Genomic DNA, 21,032 nt, shown 5'->3' with positions numbered 1-21,032 from the left:
ATAGATAATTCTTTTTCAGGGTAGAATGCAAAATTTTCCTGCTAGCTACTGCAATCAGCTTATTAAAGGGATAACAAAAGGTGCCAGTTCAGAAGATAACAACCATAATTGTTCTTAATTTTATTAAAGTGAATGATTAAAAGTGAAAATCAACTTGTTATATATTCTGATAGTCTAGGCTAGGGGTGTCAAACTCGTTTCATAAAAAGGGCCAAAGTTCAGGACACCTGCTGAGGGTCAGAAGTGACATCATTAACCAGAAAGTGCAGCAACTGTTACCCTGCACATGCCCGTTCTCATCTGATCTCAGAAGCTAAGCAGGGTCAGGCCTGGTTAGTACTTGGATGGGAGACCACCTGGGAATACTGGGTGCTGTAGGGTTACACCATAGTCTTTCGAGACTGAAGGTTGCCAACCACGAACCAGAAAGTGAAGTCATTAGCAGCTGATGGCCAGAAATCAGCACTTTGTTCTCATTGACAGATGACAGAAGAAAAAATATGCAAATCTTGATTATATTTCAATATATGGGAGAGCCCAATTTTCATGTGGGCTGCTGTTTCAGCAGTAACACCTCAGCACTGCTCAGCAGCAGAGAGCCTGAGGGCCGGATAAAAAGCTTCCAGCATCCGGCCCCCAGGCCTTATGCTTGACACTCCTGGTCTAGGCAGCTTCATGCTAACTAACAATCATAGCCACTTCCCTATATTCATGCACATGCACAGAGGTTAAACGGCCTGGTTAATATGGAGCAGGACTGACTGAAGGTTGAAAAGCTGGCAGAACAGTGTGACCTCGATCCTTGTTGCTGCTGCTGGTCTTCTCTGATTGATGGAATCCTGCTTGTTATCTTTATAATCCTTTGACATCTTGAAGAAAAGGGACTTACTAATATTTTTGGACAGTGACACTCTTACAGCCCAATACTATCTGTTGGCATCAGCCAGCAGAATGCACATTCTGCTAGTGGAGTTTTTACTTACCTCCTGTAGACTGTCTGATCACCCACCATACTGTCTGATCACCCACCATACATTCATCATACTTTTTTGGTACAGCTACATTGTTGCTGGTGATGGGGGCTAGGACTGGGGCCTCAACTGGATATATTTTTTACATTTATCTTTTCACCCAGCTGACCCACACCCAACACCACAACTATCATTTCTCCATGAACCTGATCTGGGCAAGGTTTCTTGTGTAAGAGCTACCAACTTTAGATATCTGTTAGTTCCAGCTGTTCCTCCATACTAAGCAAGTTTCTCTTTTGCTGACATCTTGCCCACTGATGTTGTTTCAGGTCATTCCTCTGTGAACTCACAGCTTCCATGCACAGTGGCGTAGCTAGCGGGAGGCAGGGGGCGGGCCACCCTGGGTACCACTCTTGGGGGGGTGACACCACAAATGCCCCAACATCGTTAACATCGTGGAAGTTCAGAATAACCCCATCATGCCATATACCGTTGGATACTGAATTTCCAGCGGAATGCAATGCAGATTGAAATATCTCCTTTCCATCAAAAGTTATGGCCAAAAAACTGGAAACAAAAAAAATGCATGGAACCCTATAGAAAATGAAACAGAGCCATATCGCACATTTACTAATGAGTAGGCAAACTTGCCATAGTTCGTCAGAAAGGGCAGGCTGAGAGGAATCCAGTGACACAGGAATGGTTCCTATGTAATGAAAACAGCCCCCCAAAAACACCCAAAAAGGAAGTCCCTCCCTCCAAGCAGACAAATGTATTGAGACCTATGGAAAGTGAAAGTAAGCCATAAGGTTTCGTTTACGCATGAGTAAGCAAACGTGCCTTGGCTGCTGGTCTTGGCTGGTACCTTGGCTGATGCAAGGCTGTCTGCATGGTTCCAATCTGATGAAAGTGGAGCTCAACAACTGCTCCAGAAGACAGCACCTCCCAAAGAATAAAACAGGCTTCAGCTGATAAGGTCAATTTTATTTGTTTTTAGGCTTGTAAAGCCAGGTGGGTCCTGATAGTGCTATGCTTGAAATATGAGAATTTACACTGAACTGGGCACTGGGGAGGGCTGAAAATCTCACTGATATTTTTGTGGGGGGTGTTATTGCAGGCAGGCTACAGAGAAAATTCACTTGGTGGAACAGGGCTGGCTTCTCCTTATTTAATTATCTGTTTTTCTTTAATTTATTTATTTATAATTATTTTATTTTGCTTGATGATGACAAAGCAAAATGTATGATGATTGATGCTTGATTATTTCCAGCCATGACATCACTTCTGGTGGGTCCTGTACAGACTGTCATTCTAAAAAGTGGGTCCCAGTGTTAAAAGTTTGAGAACCACTGCCTTATCTCAAAACAGGCCAATTAGACACCCTGGGGGGGAGACCACCCTAGTGACCAAAACTCTGGAAATCATGGGTTTTAGGAATAATATCATCATATTATATACCATTTGATGAAGAATTTCATCCATTGCTTGTGGGGAAATATTCAGTGCATTTATTTTCTGGCCATTATTATTATTAATTTCATGTCATGACTATTACTATCTCTCAGTCTCACCTACCTCACAGGGTTGTTGTGAGGACAAAATAAGGGGAGGAACCATGTACACTACCCTGAGCTGCTTAGAGGAAGGGTGGTATAAAAATGTGAATGAATGAATAAATAAATGATATAATAATTAATTAAGTCGTATGGGGTGGCAAAAATTTATCAAATGACCTACCTACGCCTCTGTCCATGCACTTCTCCTTTCAGCTTCCTGAAAGCATTCTTAAGAATTTCTCACTCACTCAGAATACACACTTAAGGCAGCTAACCTTTGACTAATACAATCATCACAATAATTAATTGATTAATGCAAAGAATTTTAAATCCTGGGACAGTATTCAGAGGCATTCCTGAATCAGGAAGGAATGAGTAGTCATCATGACTAGTAGTCATTAATAGACCTGTACTCCGGAAATTTCCCCCTTTGAGGGCCCAATCCTATCCAATTTTCTAGTGCTGCTGTGCCAATGGGGTATGCACTGCTTCCTGTGGTGGGGAGGCAATCACAGAGGCCTTCTCAAGGTCTGGGGACATTTGTTCCCTTACCTCGAGGCTGCATTGCGGCTGCACTGGTGCTGGAAAGTGGGATAGGATTGGACTCTAAATTATCTATCACCACATCTTTGTGGCAACCAATTCCACAGACTAATTACGTGCTGGGTGAAGAAGTTTATCTGTCTGGACAGCCCAATCCTAAGCTACCTGGTGCCTAGAGGAGCAGTGGCACCAAAATGGCTACTGCTGTATGCTAAGCATGCCAGGCAGCTGCCAGCATCTCCTTGGGGGAAGGGGGGACTCATCCCCTTCCATCCAGTTAGAGCACAGGCCCCGTAATGGGGCTGCGCCTTGGATGCCCTCTGGAGAGAAAGGCAGATTACAAATCAAATCAATAAATAAGTCAACAAACAAATATTTTGCACAGAGTTGAGAGTCCCTCATGTTGGGTAAGAAGCAGAGCTCCACGGATGCTGACGCCTTCCAGCCCAGAGAATACTACTACTTGCAGTGCATTTCTACGCAGGTCTACTCAGAAATAAGTCCTATTGTGTTCAATGGGGCCTTGCTCCCAGGAAAGAGGGAACAGGATTGCAGCCTATCCACAAGATAACAGGGTGGGCCAGTCAATGCATGCATAGGGCACCAAAGACATGCTAACAGCATCATCCAAGGAGTCCAGTAAACTTTCCTTCCAGTCCATAGGGCTGAACTGCTTCTTCTCAAACGGTTTGATTTTTTATTCCTCCAAGCAGCTCAGGGTAGCTCACGCACTTCCCTCTTTCATCTGAGCCTCACAACCATCCTGAAAGGTAGGCTATGCTGAGAGAGATGCCCAAGGGCACTCAGTGAACTTCAGGCCCGTCCCACCGATTTCCAGTGAGGGTGCAATCCTACCCTGGGAGTAAGTTCCATTGACTACAGTGGGGTGTATTTCTGAGTAGACGTGCACAGGCTCGGGTTCTCACGCCCCAGGAGACACGCCCAGCTGAAGACCAGCAGCAGCGAGGAAGAGGGCAGGCAGGGAGCCCCAGCAGAGGCGTGGTCCAGCCCGCGTGCTTGCTCGCTTGCTCAGAGCCCCTTCACTGCAAGGGAGGCAAGACCACAGCTCGGTGGGAAGCTCTGCTTGAGGTGCCTGTCGGGGGCTGGGAGGAGGCGCCTCTGGCTGCAGGGGGAGGGGGCGAGGCACGGGCGGGTGGAGACCGAGCCAGCCAGCCAGCCAGCCCGCGCCTCTTCCCTGCCTCAGTCGGTGGTCAAGCCAGCTCGCCTGCAGCGCCGCCCGGCTCGCTCCTGCAGGTAGGGACTCCCTGGCTTTGGGCTGCCCTCTTCGTGAGGCGGGGGCAGCACTCCCCTTCAGTGCCCTGCTCCTCCCTCCGCTCAGAGCGCAGAGGTGGTGCGAGCGCTCCTTCCTTGTCCCCGGGGCCACTCCCGCTCCTTCACCTGTGGCGCGCGGCGCTGGAGAGACCTGGGAAGCTCTCCGCTGGACTCAGGTCGGGAGGGGAGGCGAGCGCCTGGTCCTCTGGAGGGAGACCCTCGCAGGGCGATGGCAGCAGTTGTCTTTCCTCCTCTGGTCTTGCAGATAAGTGTGTTTATTTAAGGGGGGGGGGTTAACAACTGAGAGTCCAATCCTATGCATGACTACTCAGAAGTAAGTCCCATAATAGTCAATGGGGTTACTCCCATGAAAGTGAGGATAGGATTGCAGCCTTGAACTCCAATGCTATTCATGTCTACTCAGAACTAAGTTCCATAATAGTCACTGGGTCTTACTCCCATGAAAGAGAGGACAGGGTTGCAGCCTTAGAGCCCAATCCTATGCGTGTCTACTCAGAAGTAAGTCCCGTAACAGTTCCTGGGTCTTATTCTCATGAAAATGAGGATAGGATTGCAGCCTTGGACCCCAATCCTATGTATGTCTACACTGAAGTAAGTCCCGTAATAGTCAATGGGGCTTACTCCCATGAAAGTAAGTTTAGGATTGCAGCCTTCATTTTCCTGACTTTCAGCGTGTAAAAAGGGAAGTCATTTCAGTTTTGATGACCTTTGCTGGGAAAAGCGGAAACTCTTGTTTCCAGTTGATCTACTGAAGTGCTGATGGGAGCATCTCCTGGCACTGTTCTGAATTTCACTGGGAGGGGGCACTGCAGGGTGGGTAAGGGACACACACACACCGGACCTTCAACCAGGCTGCTGTTCAGCTCTGGAACACATTCAAGATTAAACTGCAAAAAAGCACTGGCTGCACCAGAGGGAAAATGGCGTGGGGGGGTACATTTTGGGGTGTATGTATTGTGAATGATGCCCCACTAAATAGTAGTGGAAGCAAAATAGTGGTGCATTTCATATTAATGCTCCTACCCTAAGTGTATGCAGAAGCCAGCCTATGAGGAGTTGTGCTTTCTCTCTCTTTCTCACCTTTGTCCATACTGTATAGTGATTGATAGTAAAAGAAAAGCATTCTCAGAGTGTGAAAAGTGTTTTCAAGTTAGCACAGGGGTTCAGGGACAGGGGAGCTACTTTTTGGGAGGGGCGTTTTTCTGTTGCTGCCTATGGGAAAAATGAGTTTACCTTTGCTTGGCAAGACTTTCTTTTGACCTTAGCAACATTATCAGCACAGGTCAAACAGTCATTTTTTAAAAGCAAAAATTGTGTGTGTTTGGTACACATTGACTCATCTCACTATTTGCATCAGGTGTAATTCAACATATACAATTCTAATTCAATTTTAATTCAATGTAAAGCTATTGATCAAACAAATTTGGGTGCACCTTATTTGCTGTTTGGGGCAGGGGTGTGGGTGTATGTACAATTTCCCTTCCTACTCTTTGCCCTTTTTTAGCAGAAGTATCGAGTTTTTTAAAAAGTACTAACTGGCAACCTTCAATAGCACTGGTTATTGAATCTAAAGACAAATGTGACTCAGTGCTATCATGTGCATGACAGTCTACTTGGAAAAGTATCCTGTTGAATTCAATGGAACTTAATAGCAACCAAATAACTTTGATCAAGTGGGAGGGTATCTTTCTAATTGCAAAGCTAGCCAAGAGGGTCTAGTGCAGTGTTTCTTAAACTTTTAGCACCAAAATAACAACAAAAAGCTAAACCCCAGGGTTTGCATACAAAGGTTCAACTGAAGAAAGTAAACCTGTGGATGCAATCTCAGGAAATTTTGTTTACTGAAGCCAGTATAAGATGATAGAACAGTGGCTTTCACACATTTAGTACCGGGTCCCACTTTTTAGAATGAGAATCTGTCAGGACCCACTGGAAGTTACATCATCAAGCAGAAAAATAACAATCCTAGACTGCAATCTTACCCCAACGTACCCAGGAGTAAGTCCCATTTACTATCATTTTTAAAAGTATACACTGAGTAGCCTGTTCAAAGTACAGATGTGTAACATTTCCCCAAATGCAGTCACATAGCATGGTAGCACCAAGTCAAATAGATTAAAAATAAAATATTGAAGTGAATGGGGACCCACCTGAAATTGGTTTGTGACCTTCCTATTGGGTCCTGATCCACAGTTTGAGAAATACTGGTTTAGTGTATTTTGAATTTAGAAGGAGAGCATGGTTTAGCTGAAAAATATCTGTTTATATTCTTAAAGGAGAGTTGTATAAAATTGCCTCTGTGTATAGATACTAATAATATCTATTGCACAATCCTTTGTGTGTCTACTCAGAAGTAAGTCCTATTGTGTTCAATAGGGCTTGCTCTCAGGAAAGTTTGTATAGGATTGGTGCTTTAATTAACAATGGGCCCAGTCCTATCCAACTTTCCAGTGCTGATGCTGCCTTGCTATTCTGGGGTGGGGAGGGGACAGTCACAGAGGCCTCCTCAAGGTAAGGGAATGTTTGTTCCCTTGCGGCTGCATTGTGGCTGCATCAGTGCTGGAAAGTTGGTTAGGATTGGGCTCACTGTGCCATATTTTGCTTGCCTACTCAGAAGTAAGCCTTTCTGAACTCAGTGGGGCTTAGAACCAGGTAAGTGTGTATAGCAGTGGTTCCCAGACTGTGCTTTTCCACCTGACTTTTGGTGGGTCACCAAAGGGTGATGGAAAGATTAGATTCTGTAGCTGCTAATTACCCTGCTAAGAGTTCAGCTCCTGTACTTTGAAAGCATGTGTAAATATAGGGAGATAAGTGTTTTAGGGTCTTTTTCTGGTTATTATTACTTATAAATCTTTCTAGATCTCCTTTTTTAAAAGTCTGGTAAATCTAGGTGGATCCTGATAGGATGTCTTTTTAAAAAGTGGGTCCCAGTGCTAAAACATTTGGAAACAACTGGTGTATAGGATTACAGCCTAAATTGCTTTTGTGTAATAATTCCATTGGGTTCAGAGTGTCAACCTACTTCATCAAGAATCTAAATTGGGGTGGCAAATTGGGTTAAAAATTGTAGAGGCCTATTCTGTATATTATTACAATTACCACCATACAATTATGTATTATGCATAATTATTACTGCAATTATGAAGTTAAGCTGGCTTATTTTCTCATGCCTTCTAATTGTGCATTTGGTAATTTCTCTTTATACTGTTATCAGAATATTCTAGTTACTGGTTGGGTGAATAAAAGTACCACCTATCCCATTTCATCAGTGGGAAAAGTAGCCTGAAGAGCTCCTATTAACAATGATCTGATTTTTCTGGAAAAAGTGTGCCAATGCCCTAAATTGATTGAGGTCTGATTTAAAGATTTATTTAACTTTAGTTCAGTAAGCCAAACAATACACTTATTCTTACAGCATGTGAAAGTCACACAGGATATCTCAAAAATGATTCCAATGAAAAGACTTGAACTGAAAATTATTTAGGAAACAAATCAATGAGGCACATTGACAGCACATTCCTGTGCATGTTTACTGAGATATAAATCTTACTGTGTTCAATGAAGCATACTCTCTTGTACCTGTGTATGGAACTGTGGTCTTAATGATCTTTAAATATGTATGAGCAAATCCAAAGCTTACTAAAACATTTTGTTGGAATATTTGTAAAAATTTTACAACATAGCAGTTCAATAAGCACATCGCCGTTACACTGATTAAACTTTAAGACAATTAAGGGCACAATCCTAACCCCTTATGTCAGTGTTTTCCAGCACTGGCATAGTGGTGTCAACTGGGACATGCGCTTTATCCTGCAGTTGGGTGGCACTCACGGAGGCCTCCTCATAGTAAGAGAATGTTTGTTCCCTTACCTCAGAGCTGCATTGCCCTTATGTCAATGCCGGAAAGCACTGACATAAGGGGTTAGGATTGTGCCCTTAAGCACTGAAAACTGTTCACACCTTTTTGCACATTAAAACTGCATGTTAGCTATAAAGAGATAATCAGAAACCTATTCACATGTTCTGACTATGCATGCCATCAATCTGTGGAGGGTGGAGTATGATCCTGGCTTCGAGCTCTGCCCCTGACTTCCATTGCTTTCAGCAGAGGATGAGAACAGGCTGTACCTGCGCAGAGCTGGCTGTCGGTGGGGATGTGTGGAGGTCAGGGGCAGGGCTAGCATTTCCTCCTATCCTTCCACACACTGAATATGTGGTGAAGCATGAAAAGAGGGCTTGAGGCATTTGAAAAATGTTAATAAGCAACTTTGAAATTGCCCGTCTTGACTGGTATTGTTTCCACTCACAGTGTTGCTAATCAATTTTATGAAACAGGGCCTTTTTAGAAATGGAAAACTGTGCTGCAGAAATTTTCCACCCCATGTCACTGCCTACTAGGTTTCAACAGGGAGAGGCTGTGACTCAGTGGTTAAGCATATGGTTTGCACAGAGAGGCCCAGGTTCAGTCCCTGCCATCTCCAGTCCTGGCTGAGATAGACCTTTGTTTGAAATCCTGGAGGGCCCCTGCCAATCAGTGTAGATGCTCTTGAGCTAGTAGAACTAAAGGTCTAACGTGCAGCAGTCTATGCATGGTTAATCAGTAGTAAGTCCCATTGTGTTCAATGAGGCGTACTTAAGGAAAGTGTGCACAAGATTTCAGTCTCAGTCTAAGACTGCTTCTTATGTTCATTGTTTGTTATTTTGAAAAATTGATTAGATAAAGGTTGCAGTTTGGCACCTAGCTATTCACATGCAAGTGCCACATATTTAAAGTAAGATTTATATGCAATATTTGTACTAATTTGTAGCCAAGTGTCAGTATATCTTTGCTTTCTGTGTTAAGGTTGCTCTTTATATGCCAGAGAACTGGCATCTTTCCAATCCTACCTCATGGAAAAGTTGTGTGTAACTAGAAAGTGTGCATGTATGTGAATACAAAATGGTCTTTAAAAAAAAATACAGGTGTATGCTGCTTAAGGACGGACCACATATATGACAGTGGTCAAAGCACAAGACAGAGGTTCTTAATAAGGCAATCAAGTCTCCCACAGCCTGCAGCAGAGTGTCTATTTACACAACACAGAGGCTCTTAATGCAAAGAAGAGGCAGTCTGTCTCCAGTAGCTATGCAGCCAGCAAGTGTGTCTGTTTACACATCTAAGGCACTAAGATTGGCACCCATGACTAAATTATGCCTGACATGACTGCTCTTCCTGATTCTGATAGCTTATTAGCTGTTTAAACACAATAAAAAATGTTTAAGGAACTGATATTTCTGCTTTGTTTTAGCATGGGGTTTCTCAGTAATTTTGGCTCTCAGCAAAACTGGATGCTTCTAATATTCATTAGAAACAAGGGCCATAATCTAGAACGTTTGTGTAACCAGAGACGCTTCTGAAATGTTAAAGGGGCTTTTCCCATTTTGCTGTTGTTAAACAGAGGACTCAACTTTTGATTAACCTGGGTTGCCAATTAGGACAGAGGGCAGTCTGTCCCTTCCTCTCTCCCCCACCCCAGTACATTAGACCTTGTGATTATAAAAAGGTTCTGTACATCTGACCAGTTTGCAGGTTCTCTTCACTGAATATCTGTTGTTATAAAGTAACTGGGTCTGTGTCCTAGGTATGTCTGCCAAAGATGTGGATCCTTTTTCCTTTAAAAAGGGTGCGTGTTTGTCCTGTGCCAATAATATAAGCAGTTACAACAAATGTTCCCAAATACAGTCTTTTGTGCAGTTTAATCTTGACTATAATCAGAACAAATATTCACGTTGCCTTTTTACTTGTTAATCTTGAGTGCATCCAGGAGTGGACCTTTGCAGGATGCTGAGCCTTGATCATGTTACTGAAATCTCCCTCCACCCATTGGTAAATGGAGCTTCTTGGCACTTGATGGGAGTGAATCCCTAAGGCAAAGGGAAATGGCAATATCTTCATCTGGGCCTGATGAGTGTTACTCAGTAGTGAAGCTCAGCACTGACCTGGCAGGATGCCTCCTTTTCTAGGCTGTTCTGAAAAGGATGCTTGTTTAATGGGCAGAGGAGGGTTAATGGGCTTTTAAACAGGGGTGTGAGTTACCCATTTGGAGTCCCTGCTGTTCCAGACAGGTCTTCTAAATAAGGCTATAGGTAACAGATTTCAAGTTTACCAAGAACAATAGCCACTGCTGTGCAGTGTTACAAAGGTCTTTTTTATTTTGGGTAGCTCTTGGCAGGTTTTGCCTTTTCTGCTGAAATTCTCTTATTCTCTTCTCTTCCTTTTTAATTTGTAAGAAGTAATTATCCTGCCATCACAGGATGGTGAAGGTGAGTTTAAGTTTCTTTTCAGAAACTTTAATAAGGTGGTGTCAGTGGAAGTCTTGATTGTCATAAGGAGTGAGCCTATTCTAGCTGAGCAGCTGGCATTATTTTAGTGCAACTTGGGGGGGGGGGGCATGAAAGCCCAGTAGACACAGAAAGAGGTTTCTTGGCTTTAGTGCATAATAATGGATTGCTCCCACAGGACAGAGTTTTTTAGAGACAAATATTGTGGAAAATCACAAAGGGCTGATCCAAAACTGGCTACTTTTCAAGTACTTTAAGGCAACCCTTCACAGTGAAAGCCTTTGGAACATTGCCTTTTGAAGTATTAGTAGCTACCTTTATTGTCTTTCTGCTTTGTGAGGTGCCTTCTCTTGAAAGAGATCCTGCCATGGATTTCTCTGTATTCACAAACTTCAGATCTGTATGATCTCTTATCTTAAGCAAGTACACTGTTTGCCAGTGTCTCCCAGAACTTTGTAAGCACTCTTGTGTGAAGCTTCAAATTGCAATTATTGCGCAATTTTTGCAATTATTGCACCATAGCGTGGACCCCTGCCAAAACTGGTCTCATTTATATGTTCCTTATTAACCTGGGTCAGATCTAGCTGAGCAATGGGTGTTTTACTGTTTGCTAATGGTAGGTCCAGTTCTTTGAAACTGTCCTTCCTCTTTGCCCCAAGCGAAAAGAGAAACATGAATAAAGATTGGATACTGGAATGTATATTCATACTGTTTATTAATTACAGACAGTTCCTGTGGCTGTAGACCCTAGCTTGAAGAAATTTTTCTTAATCTTGAATTAATGTTGGCGTTTATTAATGTTGGCATTTATTAACCCTTTCGCTAATCTAGTATCATATTTGGGAAGCTAGTAAATATTGTTGAAACACATAGATAGTTCCAGTCTAAGGATGTCTAACTTGAAGTAAACATAGCTACTATGTATACTACATCCGATAGCTTCATATTACTATCATTGTTAAAAACATATACAGAGTAGCCTGTTCAAAGTACAAATGCAGTATATGACTGCATTTCCCCAAATGCAGTCATATACCATGGTAGCATCAAGTCTAACAGATTAAAAATAAAATATTGACATGAATGGGGACCCACCTGAAACTGGCTTGTGACCCAGTTAGTGGATCCCAACCCACAGTTTGAGAAGCACTGCTCTAGAAAACAAGAGAGGCAGGACCCACCTTTTCAGAAACCCTACTGATTCTCTTTCAATTGTTATTCTTTTAAATGTTTAATAATCTGTCTTTAATTGTTTTCTAAACTGATATACACATAATTTCCTGGATCCCTTTTGCAAGTTCCTTAAGAAATCATGTTATTAGATATTCATATACAGCAAGACCTTGACTTTCATTGCTTTGATCTTTCAGCTGTTGACCACATTTCAAATTTCATCCATGTGCTTTCCTCTTTCGTCTGTTTTCAACGTTCTGTGCACCATGTATTTTCATGCAGACTTTGCAGATGAGACAAAGGGCAACCTCTTCCCTCACTAAGAACTCCCACCTCCTTTACCTTCCGAACCCTCTCTTTTTTAAGGAAGAACATTTGAAGCTATAGTGTTCACCTTGGATTATGTGAAACCCAAATCTGTGTATCTGAGTGAAACAATACACATTTCAGTGATATCGCTGAGATAGTGATAGATGCCCATGGGTTTTTTTAATCCTTTCCCACTTGACAAGGGGACTCTTCACCCACCTGCACAATCATATGGGACCCCCTTTTCTGTGGTGCTGTTCCACATGACTGCATTATATACGTCAATACGGAAGTGATATGAGTAGCACCAGTTGTGTGGGTCTTTCCAATCTGATGAGCAACGTCCCTCCGTTGTAGGATAAGATCATGGAGAAGTGACTTTGTGCATGCATGTGTTCCCATAAGAAAGAAGGGATCAGCATTTCAATAGTGAGGACAAAAATCAATTAATGACTCATGTTACTGGTTGCAGCATGAGACCTGCTCTTGCGTGTTTTCTTGCCATGCTATTCTGATAATGTGTGCATCCAGGATCCACATATGCCAAGCCAGTGATGTGTTTCTTAGGACACAATCCTAACCAACTTTCCAGCACTGACTTAAAAGCAATGCCGCATAGAGGAGGCCTCTATGACTGCCCCCCCAACTGAAGGATGCAGCACATATCCCATTGGCATAGCTATGTCAGAGTTGGAAAGTTGGTTAGCATTTAGACCGTACTCGCCTACTGATGCCCTTCCTCTCATCTGGAAAGGAAAACATCATTGGTCCCATTAATGTGGATTATGTATAGAGATAATCCCAGCATAGCATGAGAAGAAGCCAGAGGGAGGCGGCTTCCATGCTGCTGCTGGTCACATCCAAATCATATGTTTCACAGTATTTGATGGCAGATCTTAACCAGGGCCGGGTCTAGCAATACTCCTCTATCTGTGAATTGATGCTTCTTTTTAACTGCTTAGGTTTGTGATCCATTGTAATTTCTGTACCTTTCCAGAATGTGCTTCTGTATAGCTTGTTACTACGTGCATTAAGTATATCAGTTAAGAGTACAACCTGGGAATGTTCAGATCATGGACAAGCCATAAGAATATGACTGTGGGTAGTCATAGGCAAACCATGTTCAAGCTCTCTCATGTGCAGTATGGGGATAATCCTGTGGGGATTTTGAGACACAAAGAGCTTGCAGCACTCATACAAAGCATTAAAATCAACATTCCTTGTTTCTTCTTCCTATGGGCCACGCTCAGCCTTTTTTTGAATTTTACTTGCACCTGCTAGCTTTTCAGTTTGAGACCTTCTAGCTTGCAGCATTTGTAACCTTTCTGCTTACTATCAGCAAGTGTCTTCAGCATATTATCAGGTCTGACAAGATAACTAATGAAACACTGACCAGCACCCCATCTGTGGAATGCTGCTGGTAATCTTTCCTGCCTATTACTCCATTACTAACACCTTTTACATGCATTTTTTTTAACCTGCTTCTCAGCTTCACCTTCTAGAATGGTGTTATCTAGTCTGCCTTCTTCCTACTTTTTTAAAAAAAATAAGATTGCCATGCTAAGATCAAATGCTGCCCCCACTGATACTTTATCAAAAAGATCTTCCTAGATCTGCAATGACTGTTGCTGAATCCTAATGATTCCTAGCAATGACTTCACTTCCTCCATGTACTCATCAGTGTTATCAGGCATCAAATCAAGTAGCTAGCTCACTTCATTTCCACTCTTTAAATGAATGTGCTCTTTCGTAGGCTTCTGGGTTCACACTGGTGCTTAGAACAGGGACCCTGAAACAGTCTCTATGTGAATGCCATCAAACTGTGTAAGTATCTTTTGACATTTACTGTGCTCACCTCTGATCTCACCTCATTTCTCCATGTCAAACAAGGAGAATGTCAACAAGAGAGTGAAGTGAAATAGTCTTGGGGTTTTACCTTTTTCCCCTTGGTCCTGCTTCTTGAGTTCAGTCACAATTTATGGCCTTATGTATGACTAACAGTGAAGGAATGCCCTCAGTTTCTATTTTCCTCCCCTTAGTCATAGATATGCTGAAGATGAAGAAACTGGTGGAGTTTTGGTATGTCACCACTTTACACATAACTACATTCTTTGTGCTGTGGCTTTAAAAAAAATTGGCGTTTTTGTGTATTTTTTGTCTTGTTTGAGTTTAGCTCTTAACCAGAGAGAGAGAGAGAGAGAGAGAGAGAGAGTTTAAATGGAAATGAGGAATACAGACTTGCTAAATAGATTTTAGTGGTTTTCTGCTAGTGAAATTCAAAGGCAGTGGATGTGTCTTATTAGAATTTAATGCCAAACATAAGACTAGTGGTAATGGAACTGTACATGAACATCTTTTACTTAGAGATATATTCCCCCAATGAAACATTTTATAATAGGTATTTTGGTTCATGGTCTTGGTAGTGTTGGTGGCATTCTGCCATAGTTATACCTGCTTGAAAACGAGCATGACTGAAATCTTTCCAAATGGGTTTTTCCCTCTAACTGCAAATTTCTGCTTTTTGTTGTTTTTCTGATTTCTATAATTTTCTTTGCACATCTAAAATAAACAGTAGGGTTCCATCTGCCGGTATTGCCTGAGGGTGCAGCTCAAGTGAAATTGTTGAGTGTAATCTGTGAGTTGTGTACACAAACCAATATGAGTAAACCTAACAATTCTTGGTACTGACTCAAGAAATTTGTCATCCAAGGATTGTGGATTGCTGGTCCATTCAACATACAGTTTGCATATTGCATTCAACCCATATAGGCAGGCCATGAGTGGAAAGATGCAATCCCCTTATCGCACCATGTGTTGTGCATGTTAATAGTGTTTCAAGGTAGGTGTGAATAGTGTTTGTGAAACAATATGCTCTAAGCATATATGGTACTGCTGACTGCATCCCTTTCTTAGGGTTTCAAATGATCACTTCATGGTCACCTTCTGCCACCATTGCATTCTCTTGTTATCCTTTCACAGAGAGAGGGAGAGAGAGAGAGAGAGAGAGAGCTCCAAATTTTCCATGACTTGGGAGAAAGACACCAGTCACAAAATCAATTTTGGGAATGGTTGGATATAAATTACCATAATAAGTTAATAATTCTGATTAAGGTCTATCAATTTTTAAGCAAATAACATGTTGCTAGAACAGATGTGAAGATCTATTGAACCTACCCTGTCTGAGAAATTGTTTATACCTAGAGTTGGCAACTGGTGATACATGGGCTGGATCCAGCACTAAGTTTATCTGGACCAGCTGGTAAAACTTTTGCTCTTCTTTCCCCATCCTCCCAGCTGTAAGCAACCTGTGAGTTGCTGCTTTAATTACACAGCAATAGAATACATAATATTCTACATAATAATAATACTTTACATAATAATACTTAATATTCATATGATGCTTCACATGTACTACCTTTATGCATTATTTACAACAGCTTCATAAGGCAATCAAGTACAGTACAATATTTCTATTCCCATATTGTAGTGGGGCTGATTCTGAGTGGATGTGGTTTGCCTAAGGACACTTAGGGTGCAATCCTAACCTGCGCTGGAGCAGGCAAGCCAGGAGGCTTGCGCTGCATCCAACGCGGGATTGCACCTATACTGGCATAAATGCCAATTAGGATTGCACCCTTAGTGAGAATTCCTGGCAGTGAAATACTTAAAACTGGGAGAATCCTGTTTTATAGCTCAGTCTCTTAGTCACTACGTTATAGCAGCTCTATTACCCCTGTAATGTGGAAAATCTGAGGACCAATGTCAGTCTGCCTCTTGAAGCACATTTTTGCTTTAAGGAAGCACATTTTTCCATAGTCAATGCAAGAAAATGTGCATTGTGGGAAACATGTTATTTTCCCTCAATTTCTTCCATATTGTGAGAATCAAATCCCTGGTTCCTTGACAGCAATGGGCAGCCCAATCCTAAACCTCCTGGTGCTGTGCAGTATAGCAGTGCCAGGGAGCCACCAGTGGTCTCCTCAAGGGAACGGGGCATTTGTCCCCTTACCCTGAGTAAAGGCCCAGCCTCAGCAATGGGGCTTCTTGAGTCTGCGCCAGCTAAATCACTGGTGCAGACTTGAGAAGCCTTGTGTTGGGCTTCTGAGTCCAATATAGGGAATAGGATCTGACTGAGTCCTCTGCTAGTCACATCATCCTCCCAGGTCAGTCTTGCCCCCATTCTGCCCTCCCTTCACCCTCCCTTGCACTGCCTTGCACTCACCTTGCTGGCAGCAGCCAGGTCTTCAACAGCAGTGTTGATGGAGCAGTTCCAGCCTCCTTGCCAGTGCTGCTTCCTTTCCAGGTGGCACAAACATATCTTATGGCATGTTTGTGACACCCAGCACTGGTGATGCTTTGCAGTGCTGGTGCTGAAACCAAATAGGATTGGGCTCTTACTCTTATATTTCTCATTTCTCTTCCCCCCACTCTGACTCCTCAGATCTGGCAAGTGGAATAGGTTTTCATCTATCTGTCTGTTGCCTTTTATCAGTCACTTCTCTGTTTTTCCTCCATATTCTTTTTTCATATTTTGACTTCATGCCCTTCATTTTTGTTCTGAAAAATATTCCAATGCCAGTAATTTATTCAGAGTCTCTTGTTTTCATCTCTCATTGATTTTGAAACTTGGCTTGCCATTTTCCTGTCTTTCTCCCTGTCTTATTTTGGGAGAGCTGGGGCTTTCTGGTGGCTTTAAAAAAAAAAAATGTAGACCAGATTTCCAAGCCTACATATCTGTCTTTTCATGCTTTGCTGAGGTCTTTCAACACTCTTGCCAACTCTTCCGCTGGCCACATCCTAGACCATATTATTTCAACCTCATGTTCTCCTTTGGACTGCCCTGCCCACTCTTTGATCATCATTTACAGATGTCCAAGCTCTATTATCTTTGTCTTCTAATTCAAAGTTTTTTAGAAATCTGAATGCTCCTTTTGGTCTTGTTTCCTTTTCCTTCTTCTTTTTAAATGTGCTGCCTGTTTTGCTTACTCCTGTTTCACAGCCCAATCCTATGCATATCTGCTCAGATGTAAGTCCCATTATAGTGAAGAGGGCTTAACTACCAGGTAAGTGTGGCTAAGCCTGTTAGAACTTCACGCTCTGTGAATGTGCAGGCCCATGTGTCCAGCTCACTTCCTGACACACTGGGGCTCTTTAGCTTAATTGCAGGGGTTTAAACATAGTATTAACAGTGCATGTAGGGGGCAGTTTAGATGAACCACCCCTCTCTGCATTCCCTGGCATTCCAGGAGGTGAAAAGGAAGACTAACTTAGTGAAGACTAACTTAGTAATCCAGTGAAAAGGAAGACTAACTTAGCCCCTATTGTCTGAACCAGACTTAAGTTTTAACTGGATTTAAAGGTCACAGATAAAAATGCAACTGCTGTTTTCTGAATTTACATGTATTTTTCTTTTGTTTACATGGACACAGCCTACTTCTGGGAAATGCAGACAGAAGACTCTGAAGTTGGAACTTGATCATGCCTACAACGTCTCTTAAATGAGGGGGAGGTTTCTGATGCTCTCTGAAATGCTGAGACGGAAACTCCGTCATTGTTACATCCTACGCTCCAGACTTTTCCTGCTGATTGTTTTTATAGCAGGGACCTTGTCTCTTATCAAAATCCACCAGAAACCCAGCTATCTGCACCATGAGCACCTGGAGCTTACTGGTGAGTATGTGAATAATATCAACTGCTCCAAGATACTGCAGGGTGATACAGAGGAAATTCAGAAAGTCAAGTTGGAACTCTTAACAGTGTCTTTTAAGAAGAGCCCTAAGCTGACTGCAAATGATTACGTTAACATGACTGCAGATTGTGCCTCCTTTATTAAGAGGCGGAAATACATCATGGAACCGCTGAGCAAGGAAGAAGCAGAATTTCCAATTGCATATTCAATAGTAGCCCACCACAAAATCAATATGCTTGATAGACTGTTGAGGTCCATCTACACTCCTCAAAACTATTACTGCATTCATGTTGATAAGAAGTCCCCAGAATCTTTCCTGGCTGCTGTTAAGGGGATTGCTTCCTGTTTTGACAACATCTTCATTGCTAGCCAATTGGAGAGTGTAGTGTATGCTTCATGGAGCAGAGTGCAAGCAGACCTCAACTGCATGAAAGATCTGTACAGAAGGAGTTCTAGCTGGAGGTATCTGATTAATCTCTGTGGGATGGATTTCCCTATTAAGACCAATCAGGAAATAATAGAGAAGCTCAAAGCCCTGAAGGGGGAAAACAGCTTGGAAACAGAAAAAATGCCTTTGAACAAGGAGATACGGTGGAAGAAGCACCATGAAGTTGTTGATGGTAAGGTGAAGAATATGGGAATAGATAAGCAGCGTCCACCTCTTAATACACCCATTTTCTCTGGCAGTGCGTACTTTGTTGTTAGTAGGCGGTTTGTCGAGTACGTTTTAGAAAACAGCAAAATTCTTGCATTTGTGGAATGGGCTAAAGACACTTACAGCCCTGATGAGTACTTGTGGGCTACTCTTCAGCGAATTCCTGACATCCCTGGTGCAGTCCCCGCCAGCAACAAATATGATGTCTCTGACATGAACGCCCTTGCCAGGTTTGTGAAGTGGCATTACTTTGAGGGGGATGTGTCTAAGGGAGCCTCCTACCCCCCTTGCAATGGAATTCATGTTCGCTCAGTGTGCGTCTTTGGAGTGGGAGACTTGAACTGGATGTTACGGAAGCATCACTTCTTTGCCAACAAGTTTGATACTGACGTTGACCCCTTTGCAGTTCAGTGCTTGGAGGAGTATTTAAGAAGCAAAGCTCTGTATCGGTACCGACGGTAAAATGCAACTTTTTGCATGGTACAGACCATCTTGCTCTGATAAGAATGTCAACCATATGAGCGATTAACAGTGCAGTGAACCTGTCTCCTCCTCTTTCTCATTTTTTGCAAGCAGGTTATCTTGGTTGTTGTTCCATGCACTTTCTCTTGCCTATCTACTTCCCTTAAAGAGTCCCATCATATGCATACTATTGCAAGAGGAACAGAATGCTTGATCTGGAATGGAGACCTCAGGTTTGCAAGGTTAACACTTTGAAGAGCTATCCTGTCACTCTACCTTTAAGGATCAGATTAGAACCACACTAGTTTTCTTAGTTTGCCCTGTTTTATTTTTTTTCTTTTGGTGTAAATAGTGTAGGGGCATGCAAATCCACAGTGAGGGCAGGGGAGCTTTACTACTTAGCAAGCACCATGACAGCTGTCCCACAAGCATGCTCCCTTCTGTGTACTAGTTGTGATTTAAAAAACTTTCAGCTGAAAGTTAATGGAAGCCTTTTTTTTTTTACTTCCACCCCTATGCTGTTTACAAAAAAAGAAGAAGGCCCAAACTAACACATTTGTCATACTGTGTAGTTTGACCCTTTTGGAGACTCAAATAATCTTGATCCTTTTGCAGCATGGCTACTAAGACACTTTTTCATGATTAGAATAAATAGATGGGCAGATAAGCAGAGGAAGTTAGGACTGAGCAATAACTGAGGGATGGAATCTCAGGGAACACTTAGCAGGAATTAGCAACAGAGGAGGGTTGACAAAATGCCAAAGCAACACATTTTGTAGAGATTTCACATATACAATTTGCTTAGTTATTTAGCTATGGAATGGAGACATCTCAGTGCTGCCTTTCCTAAAACAACTCTTGTCTTTTTAAAATATTGCATCACCAACATTCACATCCTTGTATTTAATTTAATCTTATGTTCTTATGTTCTTAATGTTCTTTTGTATGTGGTTTCTTTGAAGAATAGCCTTTAGGCACAGACTGTATTCTTAATTGCAAAATAGAAGTCTGTCAGATAAAATATTCTCAGGGATATAATTTAAGTGCCTTATTCTGTTAGTATAAATGCTTTGTTATATGTAATGTGACAACTTCTGTATGTTCCTTTGACACACTTTTCTGAAGTTTTTTCTACATAGGCTGAAGTGAAATCTTACATGGGAATGCTGGTCTCTGATTTTTTAAACACCTTAAACACAAACCAGACAGTTCCTTTTTATTGTTAGTATGTTGAATGAGATATTTGGAAAGTAATTGGGTTTTTTTAAAGGGTAAGAAAATAAACCTATGTCAGTGAGGCTTTATGCTGGCATATAATGTGATATAGACCTGATCTATGCAAGTTCCCTTTTCAGTTCTATGGAAGTACAGTAGGTTGGGGTTATATGTGTTTGTTATCTTCAATACAGATTACATCTTCAGAACTTGTTGCTTTTCCCAGCAATTACCAAAGGCTTTTCACCTATCGTCAGTAGGAAGGCTGCACCATAGGCCAAAAAGCTGCATGAAGATGGTTTGTCCCATGAATGAAGCAGATCTTCCCCCCCCCCCCAAAAAAAGAAAACTAGTCTGTGATGATTACAGTACTGTCAGATCTTTTTTTTTCAGACTACTTGTAGCTAAATCCTTCTGTGTTAATTCTCTAAATGGAAACTTTTGACATTAAGTCAACTGTTGTGTTATCCTTCCTGTACCTTCTGTTTTCTTTTGGGCTTAGTGCAATTTTGAGTTCTTGGTAAATCTGCACCATACTGTAGTAGACAATGGCTTTGATCCAAAGCTACATATGGGCAAACAAGTGCTTACGTTGCTCCAGGTTTTGCCTGCTTTTCCTTTCTAGGTACCATTTCTCATGCTGAGTTGGAGATCACTTCTAATGCCATTTGGAAGTTATTGAGGAAGAGATGGGGGTCCCCTTTTCAGCTGCCTCCCATGTAGCGAACACCATTGCATCTTGATTCATATATAAAATGTACATATAAAATATTTGCTGGGAAAAATAAGATGTTCATAATTTATTTTATTATTTCTATTCTGCCTTTCTGCAAATTGGACTTAAG

At 42.1% G+C, this 21,032-nt stretch overlaps 1 protein-coding gene across 3 annotated transcripts; it reads left to right on the top strand.

Annotated features, from left to right (window-relative positions):
- Positions 1-4,237: 4,237 nt before the first annotated feature.
- On the top strand, positions 4,238-19,891 carry GCNT1 (glucosaminyl (N-acetyl) transferase 1). Of its 3 annotated transcripts, XM_066616039.1 has the most exons (3): positions 4,241-4,324; positions 13,920-13,990; positions 17,596-19,891. In XM_066616039.1, the coding sequence occupies exon 3, from the start codon at positions 17,665-17,667 to the stop codon at positions 18,970-18,972; it is 1,308 nt and encodes a 435-aa protein (XP_066472136.1). In that variant the 5' UTR covers positions 4,241-4,324; positions 13,920-13,990; positions 17,596-17,664; the 3' UTR covers positions 18,973-19,891. The 3 variants fall into 3 exon arrangements, with proteins under 3 accessions (XP_066472137.1, XP_066472136.1, XP_066472138.1); XM_066616040.1 differs by lacking the exon at positions 13,920-13,990 and having other exon boundaries at positions 4,238-4,324; XM_066616041.1 differs by lacking the exons at positions 4,241-4,324; positions 13,920-13,990 and adding an exon at positions 14,206-14,245.
- The last annotated feature ends 1,141 nt before the right edge of the window (positions 19,892-21,032 follow it).

The sequence above is a fragment of the Tiliqua scincoides genome, chromosome 2, assembly GCF_035046505.1.
Source record: "Tiliqua scincoides isolate rTilSci1 chromosome 2, rTilSci1.hap2, whole genome shotgun sequence".
Taxonomy (NCBI): domain Eukaryota; kingdom Metazoa; phylum Chordata; class Lepidosauria; order Squamata; family Scincidae; genus Tiliqua; species Tiliqua scincoides.
Note: the sequence above shows the minus strand (reverse complement) of the source record. Positions and strands in the feature narration are given on the sequence as shown.